General features: G+C 46.8%; 2 protein-coding genes across 2 annotated transcripts; one reads left to right on the top strand and one right to left on the bottom strand.

Moving 5' to 3' along the window:
* The first annotated feature begins 4,838 nt into the window (after positions 1-4,838).
* On the top strand, positions 4,839-6,983 carry LOC115314677. Its single transcript, XM_040214175.3, has 4 exons — positions 4,839-5,240; positions 5,762-5,930; positions 6,332-6,417; positions 6,649-6,983. Exons 1-4 carry the CDS (start codon positions 5,045-5,047, stop codon positions 6,981-6,983), a joined length of 786 nt encoding a protein of 261 aa, XP_040070109.1. The 5' UTR covers positions 4,839-5,044.
* A 717-nt stretch (positions 6,984-7,700) lies between these two features.
* On the bottom strand, positions 7,701-16,618 carry LOC120842946 (protein ANTAGONIST OF LIKE HETEROCHROMATIN PROTEIN 1). Its single transcript, XM_040214183.2, has 6 exons — positions 16,399-16,618; positions 13,477-13,637; positions 13,264-13,393; positions 11,646-11,789; positions 9,386-9,693; positions 7,701-8,403 (listed from the first exon to the last, which is right to left on the bottom strand). Exons 1-6 carry the CDS (start codon positions 16,546-16,548, stop codon positions 8,022-8,024), a joined length of 1,275 nt encoding a protein of 424 aa, XP_040070117.1. The 5' UTR covers positions 16,549-16,618; the 3' UTR covers positions 7,701-8,021.
* Positions 16,619-18,451: the final 1,833 nt, after the last annotated feature.

The raw sequence follows: 18,451 nt of genomic DNA, 5'->3' as shown, positions 1-18,451 counted from the left end.
GCAAGGTTCTCTCCGCTCCCGTTTCTCCGCCCCTCCTTTCCCATTTACGGCGGCCGTCTTTTCACGCGACGCGCCAGGCTTTCTCCGTATAGAGGAGGCTATGGTATCCCAGGTAGCACACTTGCTTGGTTTAGCTGGGGCCAGGGTTGGCACTTAGTTGTGATAGCTTGGCCCCGACTGCCCAGTCATTTACGCCTGTATGCCAGCCTGGCGTTTCATAGTCTTACCTTGCTCCAGAAAGCCACGGAACTGCCAGGGAACGCCTTCCCTGGTTGACCAATCAATTTCCTTGGTCACTAATGGCCATTGTAAACAGGCCGCTGCCAGTATTGGATGCACCCTGGCTGTGTATTGATTTTCCTCGGTCGGAGATGGCCAGGGTAGCAATGCCTCTGCCAAGCTTTGGGGTTCCATGGTAGTTCGCAGGAATTCCCTGGTCCGCTCAACACAAGCAACAGCCAATATTCGGGCATGTTGCCGGATCGAAGATAGGGTGAGCCAAGGAATGTCAGGGAATTGCCGCTATGCAATGTTCCGTGGCTCAAGCTCGTATTTTATCGGACCCAGAATGCCCGCTGGAAGCCACTGTTACTCTATAGTTCGTTTAACTTTTTTCCATTTTTTTTTTTTAATTCGTATGAGCGTTTTCTTAACATATTTTTGGTGCTTTGTGGCAAGAGCCCTCGTACTAGAAAGTGACGTTTGAGTGCAAGAAGTCTGTTTTAGCTTGAGTCATAAAAAAGAACACGTTTTCCCCATTGAAAAAGAAAAAAAAAACTATTTGAAAACAGTTTGGATATGAACAGGCAAAACCCAAAATTAACTGGTTGTAGTGGAATTGTGCCGGACAAATTGGAAATAAAACTATCGAAATTGGTCGCACCGAACTTTATCATTTTCCCGAAAAAAAAAATTGGCTTGCTCTTTATGTTTATACAGCCTTGATGCAGATGCGCCTCAACGGGCAATCGGTCTCTTAGCTGTAGATGAGAAATTTAGCCAGTGCGGTACAACCGCTAACCTGGGATTTTTAACGTGCATCACACAGTAGTGATCACAAGAACGCGTGCCGGTACGAAACTCATCCAGATCGAAACGGGCGGGGGCGGTGGGGATCGAACCCAGGAGGTTCCCAGCGCAAGGTTTCGCTCCACGCTCCGAGCTGAGACGCGTTAGCCCACTCGGACACTTCCTCCCTTATCATTTTCCCGCTTTTTACCGCGGCCTTTATCTACCCTGGCTTGCACGGAGAAGCCGCTTCAAGCGCAAGTGCCTGAGGCGGAGTGCCTGGAAAAGCGCGGGAAAGATCCCGCACCCTCCAGAAGAATCACGCGCCCGTAATGCTCCAGTACTGTCAGTGCCCCGGGACTGGGGATGATGCAGTCTCCCTGCGCGTAGCGCGGATTCCTTGAATGAGGAGAGCTGCTCACGTGCAAGGACAGGGACCGCGCGGGCCAATCAGCGCGGCCCTCGCGTCCGCTCGAAGCGCCAGTTTTGAGACGGCGGCGGCGCAGTTCCGAAAACAAAAACAAAAAGAAAAAAGAAAACCGGATTTGGCGTTAGTAACGCGAACTTGGGTCTTTGTTCGCGCTGCTGTTCTGCTTGGGGCGGCTACAAGTTGCTGTGTTTGAATAAGATAGTTTGACGGTGCCTTGAGTGCTGCCTCTGCCGATGGTTACTGTGGCTGATGACGTCCTCCGCCTGAGTTCGCCTGAGTTCCACTCGCTCGCGGGCGAAATGTCTGCCTCTCAGAACGGCGTGTTTGGAATTCGCTCCGTCCTCATTGCAGCGCGGGCACTGGCTGTCTCTGTCTCGGCGCCAGCGAGCCAGGTAAGCAGGCTCGACCATTTGGATTCATTTTCATAATCAGGGTCATGTGAAACCGAACCTTTTTGCAACCCCATTTGGAACAGCCATGCTAGTAATACAACCGCCAGTGTACACATTCAGCTTCAGAGATCCTCTACCGCAGTGGTTAACCACTGCGGTAGAGGATCCTGCTGTTGTTGCCCCTTCCTGCCTTCCTAGTCTGTCGTCCGTTATGCAACGTAAAGGCTGAACCGCATGTAAGCGATTAAGCGAGCGACGAGAGTCAGTGACAAGCGGCGGAGATTTCCCACGGTCGCTTGTCGCATCGCTCGTTTTTTGGATTTCTAGAAATCGGCGCTCATCGCCTTGGTCGCTTGCTCCCGTCGCTTTCACGCGGTCTGCCGCGTCGCGCGAGTGACCGAACGATAGTGAAGCGTATCGTCGTCGCTTGTCTCGTGACTCGTCAAATCTCTTACATGCGGTTTCTACTTAATTGCCGCGAGACTGGCACCACATGTACGATTGGCACACGCTTCGATATTCCCTCTCATACTGTTTATGATAGTGTATATTTTTTTTAGTGGCATTAGTTATTTACCGTTTTAGAACAGACGGGTGCAAATAAATCTGCCATGGTTCTAATTACTGATGTTTATTCTTTTTTTCAGATGCCTTGCGGTACTTGTTAGCCACCACCGGAACCCCTACACTCCAGATGATGTGGAGAATCTCGCCAACCGCTTGGGACACATGAATAATATCATGCGATTTTTTTTTGCATTGTACATATGTTTTTATGTTTATTTTTGCAGCCTGCAGTATGTATTTTTTGTGGCAATAAATTGAATTTTTTTTAATTTACGATGTGTGTCGTCAATATGACCAGTTAAACTGGTTTAACTGCATGGTGAATTTCTATTGTCTAGCCAAGCTTGGCTGACCACCCTGCCACTAACCTGGCCCATGCTGTATATACAATAAAGTGCCAAGCTTGGGGTACCACTGAGCTTCCCGCCTGGCCCAGGCCATAATTACAGTGGTGAGCCAGTCCATGGCTACACAGGGAACTGCCGGTGGTCGCCAGACTGGCATACCAGGAGGGGGCTGCCTAGCGCCGTGGTGCAAAACAATCTAGGCCCAGTGAAACTTCCCTGGCTACCCAGTCTGGCTCAAGCTTGAGCCAGTCGTAATGTGCTGCTTGGGATAGGTTAGGTTAGCTTGCACCTCACGCGTGATCCTAAGAACAAACGATTCCATCAAAGCATTTTATGCTGCACAGGTTACGCCACCTCAGCTTATCGGATATCAGTGATACATTACAATAGACTTGAGTAGCTCTTGGTGTGTTGCAACTTACAAGCACAAGTAGAGAATTAAATGGAAAAAAATATTATCTTCTTTTTTATTAAAAACGAGCTTGCGAGAGCACGATTATGGTCTCATCTCATATGTTGCGCTGTAGTACAGCATGGCGACACCACTGATTCAGATACTTTGGAGTTATTAGCGCATCGTAAAACCTCGTTGTCATCGGCGGCTTCCTGAACAAGCTCGCGGCATGACAGTAATGTATTATATTGCGCCTACATTGCACTGTTTGCAACAGCAGACTGATATTTCATTATCGACAAGCAAACTCTACCTGCAAAAATTAAATGTAATACGAAGAGAATGCCCATAGTTTTAGTAATCAGTAATTTGTAATGTGATATAATTAAATTTTAGTGATTTTTAAGAAAGGAATCGGTAATGTAAAACAATTAGTTTTGGAAAGTGCTGTTGCCATCTCTCGCCTAGAAATCTCAAGAGGGCGACTGTACTAAAGTGATTAACCATTTCGAGAAGAGATATTGAGTTGAGAAAAATTAACACAATATTGTAATCACACTTCCAAAATTTGACGGGTGAACTTGTACTTTAAGCTTTTGCTTACGGAAGGGTGAGTTCTAGTCACCGGTGTGGCCACGTGCAATATGACGTCTAAACGCGGCACTGGTCACTAGTAGGATCTCAAAACGCAATATAAATATGCAAGGAACCGGAAAAAAAAGGCTGTTTCGTATTATGGATTTTTGCAGATCTCAATATTTGGAGTTTCGGTCAAATTTCAGAACAAAAACAACGGTTTGACAGCCCCCAGCACTGTTTATTTCAACGTGTGTCCCATTTAAGCAACACCAGGTGGGTTGGGGTAAAAGCACCGGACATGTTAGAGTACGCACGCTGGCATGAGTTCCCGTCCCGTAAACACTTTTTGTAAGGCTCGCCGCTTCCTCTTCAAGTACCCAGGGTCACAATACACTCTGTAGTACCGTATTTTCCGGACTATACAAGTTTAAAAGTTGAAAATTCACCCGATGCAGAATATCTACAGGTGCGGACATTACAATATTTAATTTTTCTAGATCCTTCACTATGACAATCGTGAAGGATTTCATGAGTAACGGACTATACTAATGTTGATTTACGTACGATAAAACTTCATCGTGACCGAATACAGTAGGCGTTTGTCAAGATGAGCTGAGTATGATACTTTTTACGTTCGGACTAGGTGCTAAGTGCGGGCTTTGCACTGGGTGCTGATTGTGTACCGGGTCCGGACTATCTAAGAAAACACTTTTATTTTTGACGCAAAATATTTCCCTGCGGACTATGCACCGGGTGCGGGCTATAGTCCGGAAAATGCGGTAGTTCCTTCGAACTCTAGGGTTTTTGGACGATGGCTCTTGGCCTATGCTTATCCTCACAAGGCCTTGGGTCACTTTACATGGACGGCAGAAGCAGTCAAATGCTCGGAGTAGCCAAGCATGCTTATCGCAAAACAAAATAAAAATTCAGAGACAAAACCGAGAGGCTAGGCTCTGAAATGCTGCAGAAAGGAGAGTTCGGTTTCGGGCGCTTCTCTGGTATCGCCGGAGGAAAGGGGTCGCTGTGCCTCCCGCCGCAAATCGCCCATTAAGGCTGAACTCCATGGAGCGAATATGCGACGAATAACCGACGAACTTTTTGCGGCGGCGTTCGCTCTTGCCGCGGCGTCAAAAAACTGGCTGTTCGTCGCGTATCTAGCCGAGCTAGATATTGTGCGCCCGGCGAACGCCGCTACCGGAAGCGGCCGATGCGCGGCGGAGGACGCGGGCCAATGAGGACGTAGTACGCGATCCCACTTCCGCCTGGCACCGAAGTTCGAAGGTGAGCGCGCTTTTGGCGCACCTCCGTGATTCTGTCAGCGTGTACTATGGAGTCGCAGTGCGCGGTGCCGAAGTCGAAAAAAGACTTAAAAGCAGCGCGGTTGGCTTATAATGACAAGCTCATTTGTGCGGTACAGAAGCGGCCGATTTTGTGGAACTTTACCCTGGGTGACTACAAAGATCACAGGAAAAAGCTTTCGATCTGGGACGACGTGTTGGAGGAGGTCGGCGAAGAACCCGAAGGCAAGACTACTTTTGGTTTGGTGGCATCATGACGCAGCTTACTACTGCGCAGTTGTTAGATTAACCGACCGGTACTGTACTGTAGAGGGTTGTTGCACGGAAAGCTGGTTACATGTACCGATTTGTGGGGATAGTCACACTCCGCAATTCAGATGGAAGACTCTTTGACAAAAAGTCAGTGGCGTAGCCAGCAATTATATTCGGGAGGGTGGAGAGGGCTTTTTCTCATCTTTGCGTGTAGTAGGCGATGTACAGTACCTTTCATGGCATTCAATATTTGTCTTCCTTTACTAAAACAAAAACATTTTGTGGGGGTTGGCCGCCTGACACGTTAAGAAATGGGAGGCAGTCACACCAGATGACTCCGGCGCAGGTGCCAAGAAAATCTTCTAGTGCTAATCCAAGATGCTGTTCTACCTAATGGACTTACCACTGCGCATTTGTACGATTAGCCGGCTGGTACTTTACTGTAGGGGGATGTTGCAAGGAAATTTGCTTACATGAATTGTATTGATTTCTAGGCAACACTCCGCAATTCCGATGGAAGAGTCTTCGTGACACATTCACAAAGAAATTCAAGAAATGGAAGGTAGGCGCACCAAGTGGTTCCGGCGCAGATGGTGCCAAGGAAGTCCGCTGGTGCTACTTCAAAATGATGTTCTTCCTAAAGGACTTTGTCGATGTTCCAAGGTATGTGTGCAGGTCTTAGAGATATCGGAAATTAGGTCAGATTTAGTTGATCCGCACCAAGCACATCTGCAGATTGATTACTGCAGGGCCCAATTTTTCACTGTGTGCACTCTCTTTCTCTTTGAGTCCAAATTTTGTTCTCCCCCCCATGTCAGGCTACCTTCTACCTTTTTTTTAGGCGAGATGCCCGATATATAGGGAATTTTAAGCATCCACAACACAAAAAACACGGCGTAAAAAGTAACACAAATCTGCTTGCCTACATGAAAGTTTGTCTCTTCTTGATATCAAAAGGAATAAACAATTTTTGCTTCGATCACATGGTAAAACAGGGCAGTGGCAAATGCTTTATTAAGCAGTACAATAATTATTGCTTACCTTTCTACATTACTTTTTTTTAGCACCACAAGCAGCATGGTGCAGGGGTGCACAAAGACTCAGGAGAGCGCAGAGGCCGTCCTCATGGAGATTTACAGTGAGCCAAAAGGTAACAAACAATGTATTGACTGAGAAGGAACATTATTGGTACACTAATGCACCAGCCACCTTGGGGACAACTGTACCTACTGTACACTTTTAGAGCTCTTATAGTAATGCTCTATTGTACAGCCTGGCCTGCTTGACAATAAGTTGTCAAGACATCTCTATACCTGATGAATTATGAATACAGGCAGTGTTAATTTATTGTTATGACTTTTATGGCACATTTTTCTTCTAGACCCGCTGGAGCACGGTGATGCACCAGACATCCTGAGCTCAGACAGCTCTTGCAGCCTGTCAAGTGAGGCTGCATCACCAAAGGCACCACCAAAGGCCAGCACTTCAACTGCTCCCAAAAAGCGATGTGTCGTAAAGTCAAACCGAAAGAAAAGCAGAGTTGATGTTGAACTAGACAAGGTCGACGAGCAGCTCGATCAAGTAGAAGAGGTTGACGAGTGCGCCCTCTTCGGTCAAATCATGGCCCACAAGATGAGGCTGTGCCCACAGCGACTGAGAACTGATTTTCAGATAGGTGTGCTTGGGGCAGCCAAGACGTTTGAGGGGGAACAATAAACCACTTGTGCACACAAATCATTTGCCTGATGCAGTCTGCCTAAAAGTGTCATTCGATAAAGACTGTGTCTGATGTGCAGCTTGACACTGCAGTTCAATGCTAATAGTAAACGGTGTTATTCACAACTATGTTCCGTCTCGTCCTATAGTGGACAAAGAGCCAAAGCTACAAGCCGCCTGGTCCAACCATGAGCCAGCTAGAAACCGTGTTGTATTATTGTTCCGGTGTGCGTGTCATGTGAGAAATATAGCACTTGCTTTCTAGCTGGCCAATGATTAGACCTGGAGGCCAGTAGCTCTGGCTCTTAGTTCATTGTAGAGCCAGATACGGTAAGTAGGCTAAAACTGCAAAATAGTATGATCATGTCCCATCACGCCAGTAATAGCAATTAAAACAAGTGAGAGGGAATACATGTTTTAATGTCTTTGATTATAGTACACTTTCTGCTTATGTGCAGATCAATACAACCACTACCAGTTTGTGTTGGCATTCAGGTCTCCATGCAATAAAAATATATACCGTATTTTCCTAACTATAGTCTGCAAAGGCGAAATTAAGGTCAAAAATAAGTTTTTGCTTGGATAGTCCGCAAGCCGTGCTTAGTCTGTGCCTCGTCTGAATGTAAAAATTATCATATGCAGCACACCTTGACAAATGAAACGTATAACAGCGACAAGATTCTGGGGGGTTTGGGCGAGATATACGAACCGGTGGTAGTGTTGCATCATCGTCTCGAGCAAGAGCCCTATTAGCTTCACAAAGAAGCTTGTATCACATATAAATCAACATTAATGTACCCCGTTATTAATAAAACCCTTCCCACCTTGAGACACCTGAACGATCTAGAAAAAAACAAATCTTTGTATAGTTTGTGCCCATAGCTAGTCCAAATCGGGTGAAATTTCAACTTTTAAACATGTATGGACAGGAAAATATGGTAATAACACAAATTCAATTTTAATAAAAAATTCAAGCTTATTTGTTTTCTGCTAAGAGACCCTGTACCACCTTGTAAGTAGCCAGACTGGCCTTGGACCTCATTGCATTGGTGGTGGCTGAAGATCCGTGTGTGCCCACTGCCAGCGAACTGCGCCTTCCTTCATAAAGTACTCTACGAAGGTGCTCCGCGTCCCACCAGCAGTTTTCTTAAAGTTTTTTGCAGAAGTACGCTGCAAGTCACTTAAGTGGCTTTTATCTACTTCAGATCTCCACCTACCCAGAGTGACATTTCCCTGTTTATCCTCAGTGTCTACATACTCTGCTGGCATGTATGCTTGTTCTCGTCCTGCACACAAAAAGTTATGAAGAACGCAACATGCCAGGACGACAAACTCGGCATTTTGTGGAAGGAGGTTCAGTCGACCGAGAAGGACCCTCCACCTGGCTGCCAAAATTCCAAAGCCGTTCTCCACGATGCGTCTGCAACATAATATTTTTGTCTTCGTGACAACATAACAGTAGTGTGTACATACATGAGCTAGAAAAGCTGTCCCCCAAAATTAACTATAAAAGTAATAAATGCTTGTCTACGTTATTTGCTTCACGAAAAATGGGATTATATTTTTAAATATAATTTTAAACGCGAGCACAAAATTTGAAATCGAACCTTCGGCTCCGTCCGCCAACACTGGCCTAGGGCCACCAAGAACACGGCTATCACGTGGTACGAGATGTCACGTGATCCTCTAGGCAACGACGGGCGGAATCGGGGCGGGCGTGTGCCAAGCGTAAGCGTCGTCTGCACCGCACCCTTTACCATATTTTGGTGTCTACGACGTTCGACGACGTCTGCAAATCTGTGACAGAAGTCCGCACACGTAGCATACGTAGTGCGGACGAAACTCCGAGGCGATAATCACAAACAATGAGACGACGATGGCGGTTGTGACGCGGAAACAATGGTAATGGCAGGACCACGGCGGGGCGGCCGGACAGCTCCTAAGAAGCGTGCTGCGCAGGCATGTTATGCCAATAATGTGGACACTGCTGAGCGCCGAAAGGAAACGTTGCTGACGTCACCCGTTACACTTGCTCGGAGAAGTAAAAACAAGCAAAAGGGGGCAATGGTGATGACTTTTAGCTCAATGCTGCCTATGCCCATGCCATAGCCTTGACTGCACTGTTGGTTGCGCCTCAATTCGCCCTCTCGAGTAAGCCAATTTTGACAACTTGGCGAATTGCAAAGTTTGCCAGAGCGCTTAAGAAACATTTAGACAGAACTAGGACATAATTTTTTATGTGTGGTCTTCCTAGGTGATACTGAAGAGGACTGCACTGTTTTTTCAAAAACAAAAATGAAGTGGAGTTATTCTTTAAGTAAACAGAAGTTAACTTTTGATTATCACTCTCTCCTAGCATAGTATATTTGTTTCTAAATCTGACACATCTTGTCTTTTCGTACCTTGCTCGGCTCAGCCTATAGTTGAAGACCCTATGGCCTGGCTCGAGGTCGGCTCCAGGAAACGGGCGCATGAAGTCATGGCGAAGCTGAAAAGCTTCATCGCCCACAAACACGTGCGGTGTCACTTTTGTGCTCTTCGGAAGCTTCGCTGGGCCTGGAAGTTCCAATGTTTCGTTCTCCAGCCGTCTCCCAAACTCTGAGGCCTTAAAGACACCCCCATCGCTGTGTCTCCCTGGGGCACCAACGTCAACCATTACAAACTTGTAATTTGCGTCCACCACTGCCATGAGTACAATGGAAAAGGATTTCTGAAAAAAAAATGGCATTGCATCAATTATAGTGTCAGCATATGTTCCAAAGAAACTACCGCTTACGAGATGTCATAGTGGGGACTTCAGCTTAATATTGGCCATTCCAAGCTCTATTTCACAATCAATTATAACAAAGTAATCGGCACATTTCTGTTCGATAAAATCTGGGACAAGAAAGTCATAACACCTTCAGAAAACATTTTAACTGTAGTGATACAGGTATGTACAAGGTAGAGTAGGCTTTACCGACTCGCACCAGTGCACACACGAGGCTTCTCCTACTGCCCCAGTGCACTCGAAGAAGCAACCAACACACAGGAGCACCTAAGTTAGCTGAATAAGCTTATGTTTCTGACGTGGGCATTCAATATGCCCTCAGCGAGTTTTTCAAACGTTTGAAACCTGCCAAGTGGGTGCTTATTATGGCATAGATATATTATCAATATTTTACGCTACTACAACTTAACAAACCATTAAAGGGGCCTTTATGATGATTCCACGAAGATTAAGTAGTGCAGACAAAAGTGATATCAAATCGTGTTTTACAGACAGCATGGAGTACAAGTTGTGGAACCTCTGGGACCAAACCTGCCCTCTGTACCTTCAGGTGGCACAATGTGGTGCACCAGTGTCACAAGTAGAATGTCATGCAATGCTGGCGACAATGATTTTTCTACATTATGAGACACATAATTATTGTGTAATGAAACAATAACAAATAGTTGCTACATTTTTTCTTTTCGAAATGCAGTATTCAATGCAAAAAGCCAACTCACAAGTCATACAATTAATGACCTATTCCCAAATAGACACCGCACATCTGAAATAAAACAGTGCAAAAGATACAAAGGAAGAGACAAACTGGACAGCACAGGGTGCTGAAAAGGAGAAAGAAAAACACACGTTGATCCACGCAATCGCACGCGCACCTTTCACCCATGGTAGCTGACTACGGCACGCGCTGGACCCTCTTTGTCAACTTCAGGAATTCCAGTTCATTGCCAGATAACGCCGCTGATGCTGCGCTGATACAATTTTCTTCTCTACTCTGGATGTGGAAGGCCTCCAGCATCTCGCGTGTCCCTGTGTCCCTGTGTCGTCCCAAGATGGTGGTGGCACAAAAAAACGGCTCGCACAGGCACTCTTTGCAGTGAACCGATAGGTGTCCTCCCACTGTCGCTCCGAGGGAGTACCTGTGCACGCGGAGCCTATCATTCAAGCAATGTCCCATTTATCCCACATAGGTGCAGCCGCACGAGAGGGGGATACTGTAGACTACTGCCGTAACTCATAAGACGAACGGCCTGACGTGCTTCTTACTACACTTGTTCCGTGCTATTCCCTTTCCCTACTACCCCAGAGTTAATGCAAAGGTGGAGGGAATAGCAAGGAACAAGTGTAGTAAGAAGCAAGTCAGGCCGTTCGTCTCATGAGTTACGGCAGTAGTCTACAGTATCCCCCTCTTGTGTGGCTGCACCAATGTGGGATAAATGGGACATTGCTTGAATGATAGGCTCCGCGTGCACAGGTACTCTCTCGAAGCAACAGTGGGAGGAAACCTACCAGTTCACTGCAAAGAGAGCCTGTGCGAGCCGTTTTTTTGTGCCACCACCATCTTGGGACGACACAGTGACACGCGAGACGCTGGAGGCCTTCCACATCTAGAGTAGAGAAGAAAATTGTATCAGCGCAGCATCAGTGGCGTTATCTGGCAATGAACTGGAATTCCTGAAGTTGACAAAGAGGGTCCAGCGCGTGCCGTAGTCAGCTACCATGGGTGAAAGGTGCGCGTGTGATTGCGTGGATCAACGTGTTTTTTTTTCTCCTTTTCAGCACTCCGTGCTGTCCAGTTTGTCTCTTCCTTTGTATCTTTTGCGCTGTTTTATTCTATTATGTACAACGATTACCAACTAGCCCAGCTATCAACCTTATTACAACACATCTGGTACCTTGTAGTTGAAATAGGTGCTCCCCGAGTTTGGCGGTGCCTTTATGTGGACGTGTTTCCCATCTACTGCTCCGAGGCAGTTCGGGAAGTTCCACCTCCTTTTGAAGCCATCCGCGATGTTCAACCACTGTTCATTTGTTGGCACCTAAGAACAGTGACATATTTGTAAAGTGGGACCCCAAAACAAGTAAATTTGAGCCACGACAGCAAATTGTGGTCAACCATGCAGTTCTCGTGTATAGATAACAGGTAACAGGAAAGCCCTGCAAAATAAGGAAACTGGCCAAGTCATACACTACAAATACATATGAATGCTTACATGCCGTATACACAAACTCATGTTTACGAACAAAGTGGAGCGCCTTTAGCCGCACGCCACCGGCGTTGCAACCCGTATCAACAAACCATTGGAATGTGATGCTGTCGGCGTCGGTGTGAGTCCCTGTGCCTTTTTCGCGTTGAAATTTTTTATTCTGCGTCTTACTAGAAATATTATATTACTTTAATGGCCTTAGCAAAATTAACAAGGCTGGTCACAATGTAAAACTGTGGGTACATCATGTGACATTCTGCAATTCATTCCATGTGAATGTTGCAGAATGGACGCTAAAGCCTGATTCACATAAGACTCTTGCTATTTTCAATCGTGATGTCGCTCGAGCTGCCAAAGTGCGGACTGCAGTTGCGATGCTCAACGTCTTTAGTGAAAATTGCAAACAGAATTTGAACAAGTGAATTGGGCACAACACGTCGGTGATCACCACTATAGTAACAATGCTCAACACCTCCTTGTATCTGCTGTTTACACCTAGCCTACTTATCCAAAAAACCTTTAAACGTAGGTATTTTGAGGCCCGCCTTTTGTATTGGCATATTTGGTACACTGGCCGTTGTCGTTTGGAGCAGACGACAGTTTAAACAAGTTGAGGGAGCAAGTTTGAGGGAGCAGACGACAGTTTGAACGATCAGACGGCCATTTGAACGTGAAGACATACTGATCGTGGTCTGTGGGTGGACTAGAAAACTTTATGGTTTTCCCCGCATTCATGTTGGAACAAAACAAACAAATTTGACGACCACAAGTATCCATGAATTCAACCCAAGCAGCTGCCCGCACAATCAATTGTGGTCCAACAGTGTCTGGATTTCCCTTTTCACGGCACCTATTCATGTTTTCGGACGAACTGAGCAGGCAGAAAACGCATGAAAACGGATATTCACACTTTTCCTGGCTCTTTCAGTACAGCCCCAGTCGCGGCATTTTGACAAGAAGGCAAGTTTTAGTCTGGTTTCTTCCAATACAAAACGGGAATGCCCATCCAGCAAGGCGACTTCCACCCACAAGACCAGACCAGAAGTGTGCCTGAAGCACCACCACCGCGGCGTGAGGAAACAGAGTTGAGTTGGTAACACCATTGAAAGAAAACCTGAGACTGAGACAAATAAAATAACGAACAGCACGACACAGAATCTGTTGAGACATTCTGTGTCGTGCTGCCAGTTATTTTATTTGTCCCAGTCTCATGTTTTCTTTCAATGATGTTTCCTAACCAGCTTGTCTGCGTACTTTCCCTCTACTTAGTTCTTTAAATCAATGAAAAAACAACAATCCTACTTACCGGAAGGTATGTTGCCCTCAACCTACTCCAAAGAGCTCTGCAGGTCTCGTGGATGACCTTTCGGCAAGTCTGGGGACCAACCCTGAATGCCAGGGCCACATCCTTGATGGCGCTGCCAGAGGAAAGGTACCTGGACATGGGAATAATCTGAAATTTTAGGTTTTTGTTTACCTTAACAGACATCTGAAGATTTCTTTTAATTTGTGGTTGTACCTAAGAGTGATGGCAAGCCTCTGTTCAGAAGATAGCGGCTCACGGCAGAGAAACTCTTTCGTCAAGTCGTCACGAACAAGAGCATGAAGTTGATCGAATTTGTCTGGCATCATACGGTAAAATTTGAAGAATAGAGGAGGATCATTTCTCATGACTTGCATCTGGAAGAGTAGCACAAAACCATGATAAACAAAGCAATCAGATGAACCAATCACAAGATTATTCGTATAACGAACGTAATTAGCGGCGTTCTATAGGTAATAGCTAGATTATTCTTGCCTGAAAATGTATTTCGTTTAAAAGCAATGTGCAACGATTATGTTACATTTAACGCGCATTACCCAGTGCTGACACACAACAGTAGGCTGGTACGGTACGGGTAGGACTACCCAGGATGCCTAGGTTCTGCAGCGCGAGCATTTGTGATCTTGTATGCAACTTGGCCTCTGCCCGCACACGATTCAGCGAATATATATAGAATACAAAAATATTGAACCAACCTACTTAAAGCGCGAACGTAGGAGTAGCTAAAAGAGAGAGCTTTTAAATTGCTAAGAACGCGCGCGCTTGTGCAATGCATGCGTCGTTGAGGGCTTTTGTTTGAGCGATGCTATATCCACTACGTAGTGCAGCTCCCACGGAAGTTGCTTTATGCGAAGGGCGGAGAGCTCATGCCATTTGGGTCACCCTTTTCAGACGGCACGTGAGTCACTGGGCAGCTCGTTAACCCACCCCGCACCTGCGTTCACGCTGCTTCGCGCCGTCGGTCTGCGGCTACTAATTACAAACCTATACGCCTCGCAAGTGGGCTCATTTTCGTCTTCTGCGCATGAGAAAGGAAGTAGCGGTGACGTCAGAACGCCGAGCCCTGATTGGCTGATCGCGACCCCCTACCTCGGCGTCGTCTGCTCCTTTGCAACGTCGTCTGTTCGCAACGTCGTCTGCGTCTGTCTTATACGCCTCGCAAGTGGGCTCATTTTCGTCTTCTGCGCATGAGAAAGGAAGTAGTGGTGACGTCAGAACGCCGAGCCCTAATTGGCTGATTGCGACCCCCTATCTCAGCGTCGTCTGCTCCTTTGCAACGTTGTCTGCTCGCAACATCGTCTGCGTCTGTCTTACCTTTCCTGCGACTTTCGGAAGTGCAGGTCTTTACGAGCGAGCTCGAGTTCGCCTTTCAGAGAGGGCAGACGAAATAACCTGAGCGGTACGTTGTTTATATCTAACAACTAGCAGACGCGCATCAAGGAGGGAAGTCAAAGGACTCACTGGCGAGGTGTCCCGAGGCGCCGAGGTTTGTTTGCTAAGAACCGAGAGTAAGCGTGTTAGTGCCCGCAAGTTCCTCCCAAATACTTTTTCCGTCCTTTCGTGTGTGGCGAGACCCCTCATTCTTTAACGGCGTCGACGCGTTGGCGCAGTTAACGTCGTCTGCTTTATGTCTGCTAGTCAAAGCGATGGCTGTTTTACCTTTCCTGCGTCTGTCGGAGATTCACCACTTTTTCACCGGCGAGAGTCACCGTTGCCTCGGGAAATAAGGAGATAACAAGAGGAAGAAAGTGACCTCTTAATCTAAAATTGAGGTCAGCAATCAAAGTATAATACGGGAAGGGTTCACAAGGGTCGCGCGGGCATATTCCATTCAGCATGCCAGCCAGTTGTGGGCAGACGGTCGCCGAGTCGCGGAGTGCCTGCTAGGCCTAACTGCCATACTCGTTTGGTCGTGTTCGGTGTAATCGTGGCCGTTGGAGCTTTTCCCGGGTGTTTGTGGATTCTGCGTTCTTGTTCGTCGTAATCTGTTTCAAGTACTTTTTACTTTTTTCTTGCTGCTTGAAGTCGGGACGCGTGAGAAGCGCACGTAGAAAAATAAACGTCAGTGGGTCGTCGCGACAGCGACGCTGTCGGCCATGCGATTTGATCGTAAGAAGTACGTAAGACAGCTTCGGAGCTGTCGTAGGATTCCGTCGTAACCTGCGCAAAACTTACGAAAATTTTGTTTCATGAATACAAATTTGTTCTTAAGTTTTGTCTTACACACATTTTTGGCGTAAGATCGTTTCGTGAATCTGGCCTCTGCACTTCCGAAAGTCGCAGGAAAGGTAAGACAGACGCAGACGACGTTGTGAGCAGGCGACGTTGCAAAGGAGCAGACGACGCTCAGATAGGGGGTCGCGATCAGCCAATCAGGGCTCGGCGTTCTGACGCCACCGCTACCCCCTGCGCAAGAAGCAGACGAACTTGCCCTCCGCATTAGCCCACTTGGCCCCACATACAGGACGCTTCGCGGTGTGCAGCCGGCAACCCGCTATCCACCACTGCATCTCCGGAAAGGGAATGTCGGCGAAACTTTGCTGAACTAAATGGTATCATTTAGTTCAGCAAAGTTTCGTCGAAATTTTTTTTTCAGTGATATGTGTAAAAAAAAATAATAATGTTGTAAATTCTGCCAAATGCACTGTGAAAAAAAAAAAAAAATGTAGTTTTGCTCCGTGGCTCGAACCCGTAACCTGCTGCGTATGAAGCAGACACCTTTCCGCTGCAGTAAGCTGCAGCTTCGAAAAATTCGTTTTGACAAATCGAGTTTCGCGTAGTATATATAGCAACTTTCGATAGAGCTGCACTACGTAGTGCACATAGCATTACTCCTTTCGTTTTGCGTTCTCAATTAAAGTGAGAAGGAGTGAAGCAGCCCCGAGTACTACATCAAAGGCTTGCGCACGAGCTTATAAAATTAAAAGATAATTTTCTTCCTCTTGCTGGACAAGGTCTCGAGCGTCTTGACTTAGCACTGCCGTGCCGCTCACTCGCTCAATTTTCCAAGGAAATCCAGTCCTCCATATTCTTTATTAGCAACGCTGACGCCGGATATAGGCACGTAAGCTGGCCCCGTATGCATGAGTCTGTTGGCGCTTGCATTGGGTTACTTACCGCTGTGTGGAACTCGCCTTCTAACTTTCTCTTCTGCCATATGGGGTGTACCCAGAACCGTCTCCTCTTCTTTTCTTGTTGGAGTTGTTTCAAGAGTAACAGTTTCTTCTTCAGCAGAAGAAGCCGTCGCCGGCGGTTAAAAGGGTTCATACTCGCGAAGCTTTCAGGAAAGAACTCTGCTCTGAACCTCTAAACAAGCTTAAAAGTCTTCACAATGCTGAAAAAGGAAACCATAGAAACTCGATGCACAGTGTTACAGACCAATCATGCTTCCCGCCTCATCTGGAAAATCCTTTTCCAAACAAACACTTAAAGGCATATTAAAACTCAAGAGTACATTATTATAAGTTACTTTCTCGTTTCATGGAATTTTTTTTGCGCTTTCTACAAATATGGCGTGTTTAAACAAAGGTTTATAATTGCTTGGTTTTAGTTGATATCACGTCCCCTCTTGGCAACACTGACAGTCGCGCTGGTCGCCGCCGGCGGCGTTCGTCGCTTGTTCGTCGCTTGGAGTTCAGTGGTGAGCGTGAACGCGGCGGCGCGTCGTTATAGATTTTTGCCGCTTGAATTTCGTCGTGAAAGTTCGCTCCATGGAGTCCAGCCTTTATGCGCTTAGCTTGGCTTATCTGGCCCCGAGATGCAGCAACAAAAGGAGTCTCCCCGCCGTCAAGTTAACTATGGGAGAGGAGGAAATGGGAAGTGTGGCGAGGGGAACTTTTTTTCTCGTTGAAAAATATTCTGCAGGTTGGTCTTTGAGCGCCGCGTGGTGGGAAGTTTTGAAACTAGCCCGAATGTCTCGGAATCTTGGCCTTGTTTTATTCACATTATCTGCCTTGTATAGGAAAATGACGCACCCTTGTGGTGATAGCCGGAAACTGGCAATTGAGCAGGCAATACCAGTATACAGGAGGCTATAGCCTGCACGTTGTGAATGGGCCATCGCTGGCAAGTGTACTATGGCCAACCAGATTTTCGATGGCCCAAGCTTGGCCAAAGTGCTCGGCAATAGCAGTGTTTTCGTCCTCGTCTGGTGACTTGCCATTCACTTTATGCCAGTCGCTGGCCATTCACTTTAGGCCAGTGACTGGCCATTCACTTTAGGCCCGTGACTGGCCATTCACCTTTGTCCAGTGGCTGGCCATTCACTTTAGGCCAGAGACTGGCCATTCACCTTTGGCCATGACTGGCTATTCATATTTGGCCAGTGACTGGCCATTCACTTTAGGCCAGTGACTTGCCATTCACCTAAGGCCAGTCACTTTCGGCCAGCCACTGGCCATTCACGTTTGGCCAGCCACTAGCCATTGACTTCCGGCCAGTCACTGGCCGAAAGTGGCTGTAGTTATACACTTAATACATAATCTATCACAGACCGCCAGAAAATTTGGGTGTTGCTCAGAAGACTGTCAAGAGTTTCGGGAGGTCAAGTTTGAGAACTCAACCCCAGAAACATTTTACATAGTATTGACACGCGAAGCTGATGCAAGGCTGCTCAATATTTATTGGACTTTTTGAGTACTAAGTCTTACGACGCTGGTTGCGACCACAATTCCAGTCGTCGTGGGTTCAGGGATGGTATGTTATCCCACCATTAAGATCCCGCGGTAGTGCAGCAGTAAAAAAAATAAAAAGAAGTAACTTTAGGTGAAGGGACAGTGCAACAATAGAGAGTTTTAGTAGATCGTTCCGATACCTCCGATAGCCCCGATAAAGGTACTATGGATGCGCAAGGGAGGCGGTAGCGGAGTATCGGGTATCGTTATCGGAGTCATGGGAGCGATCTACTAAAACTCTCTACTGTTCGGTTACAATACTTTTCACTTTACACAAGCTTACTGGCACTAATGGGAAAGAGAAGCCTTGAGTACACAGTAAAAGGTTTTACACACTTAAGGGTGTAAATCAGTTTGTCCCTGGGCTAACACCCTTATGGCGTTCAGGCAAGCACCCTTCATGAAGGGTGCTTGCTAACACCCTTGGTAAAGGGTGCTTGGCATGAGATGAGCACCTGCTGGGGTGGCCCAGTGGATGCTGGGCCACCCCAGCCAAT

The sequence above is a fragment of the Ixodes scapularis genome, unplaced genomic scaffold, assembly GCF_016920785.2.
Source record: "Ixodes scapularis isolate PalLabHiFi unplaced genomic scaffold, ASM1692078v2 PGA_scaffold13__105_contigs__length_92229423, whole genome shotgun sequence".
Taxonomy (NCBI): domain Eukaryota; kingdom Metazoa; phylum Arthropoda; class Arachnida; order Ixodida; family Ixodidae; genus Ixodes; species Ixodes scapularis.
The sequence above is the reverse complement of the archived record's forward strand: the minus strand, read 5'-3'. Positions and strand labels throughout refer to the sequence as shown.

What these genes read in the sequence shown, in the direction of transcription:
- LOC120842946 (XM_040214183.2), bottom strand. Translation starts at nt 16,548, where the DNA reads ATGAACCCTTTTAACCGCCGGCGACGGCTTCTTCTGCTGAAGAAGAAA. An exon ending in AGGCTTGCCATCACTCTTAG is followed by an intron (nt 13,394 to 13,476) that starts GTACAACCACAA and finishes TCCCATGTCCAG; the next exon opens with GTACCTTTCCTCTGGCAGCG. An exon ending in GCACCTATTTCAACTACAAG is followed by an intron (nt 9,694 to 11,645) that starts GTACCAGATGTG and finishes TTTTTTTTTCAG; the next exon opens with AAATCCTTTTCCATTGTACT.
- LOC115314677 (XM_040214175.3), top strand. Translation starts at nt 5,045, where the DNA reads ATGGAGTCGCAGTGCGCGGTGCCGAAGTCGAAAAAAGACTTAAAAGCA. An exon ending in GACTTTGTCGATGTTCCAAG is followed by an intron (nt 5,931 to 6,331) that starts GTATGTGTGCAG and finishes ACTTTTTTTTAG; the next exon opens with CACCACAAGCAGCATGGTGC. An exon ending in GATTTACAGTGAGCCAAAAG is followed by an intron (nt 6,418 to 6,648) that starts GTAACAAACAAT and finishes TTTTTCTTCTAG; the next exon opens with ACCCGCTGGAGCACGGTGAT.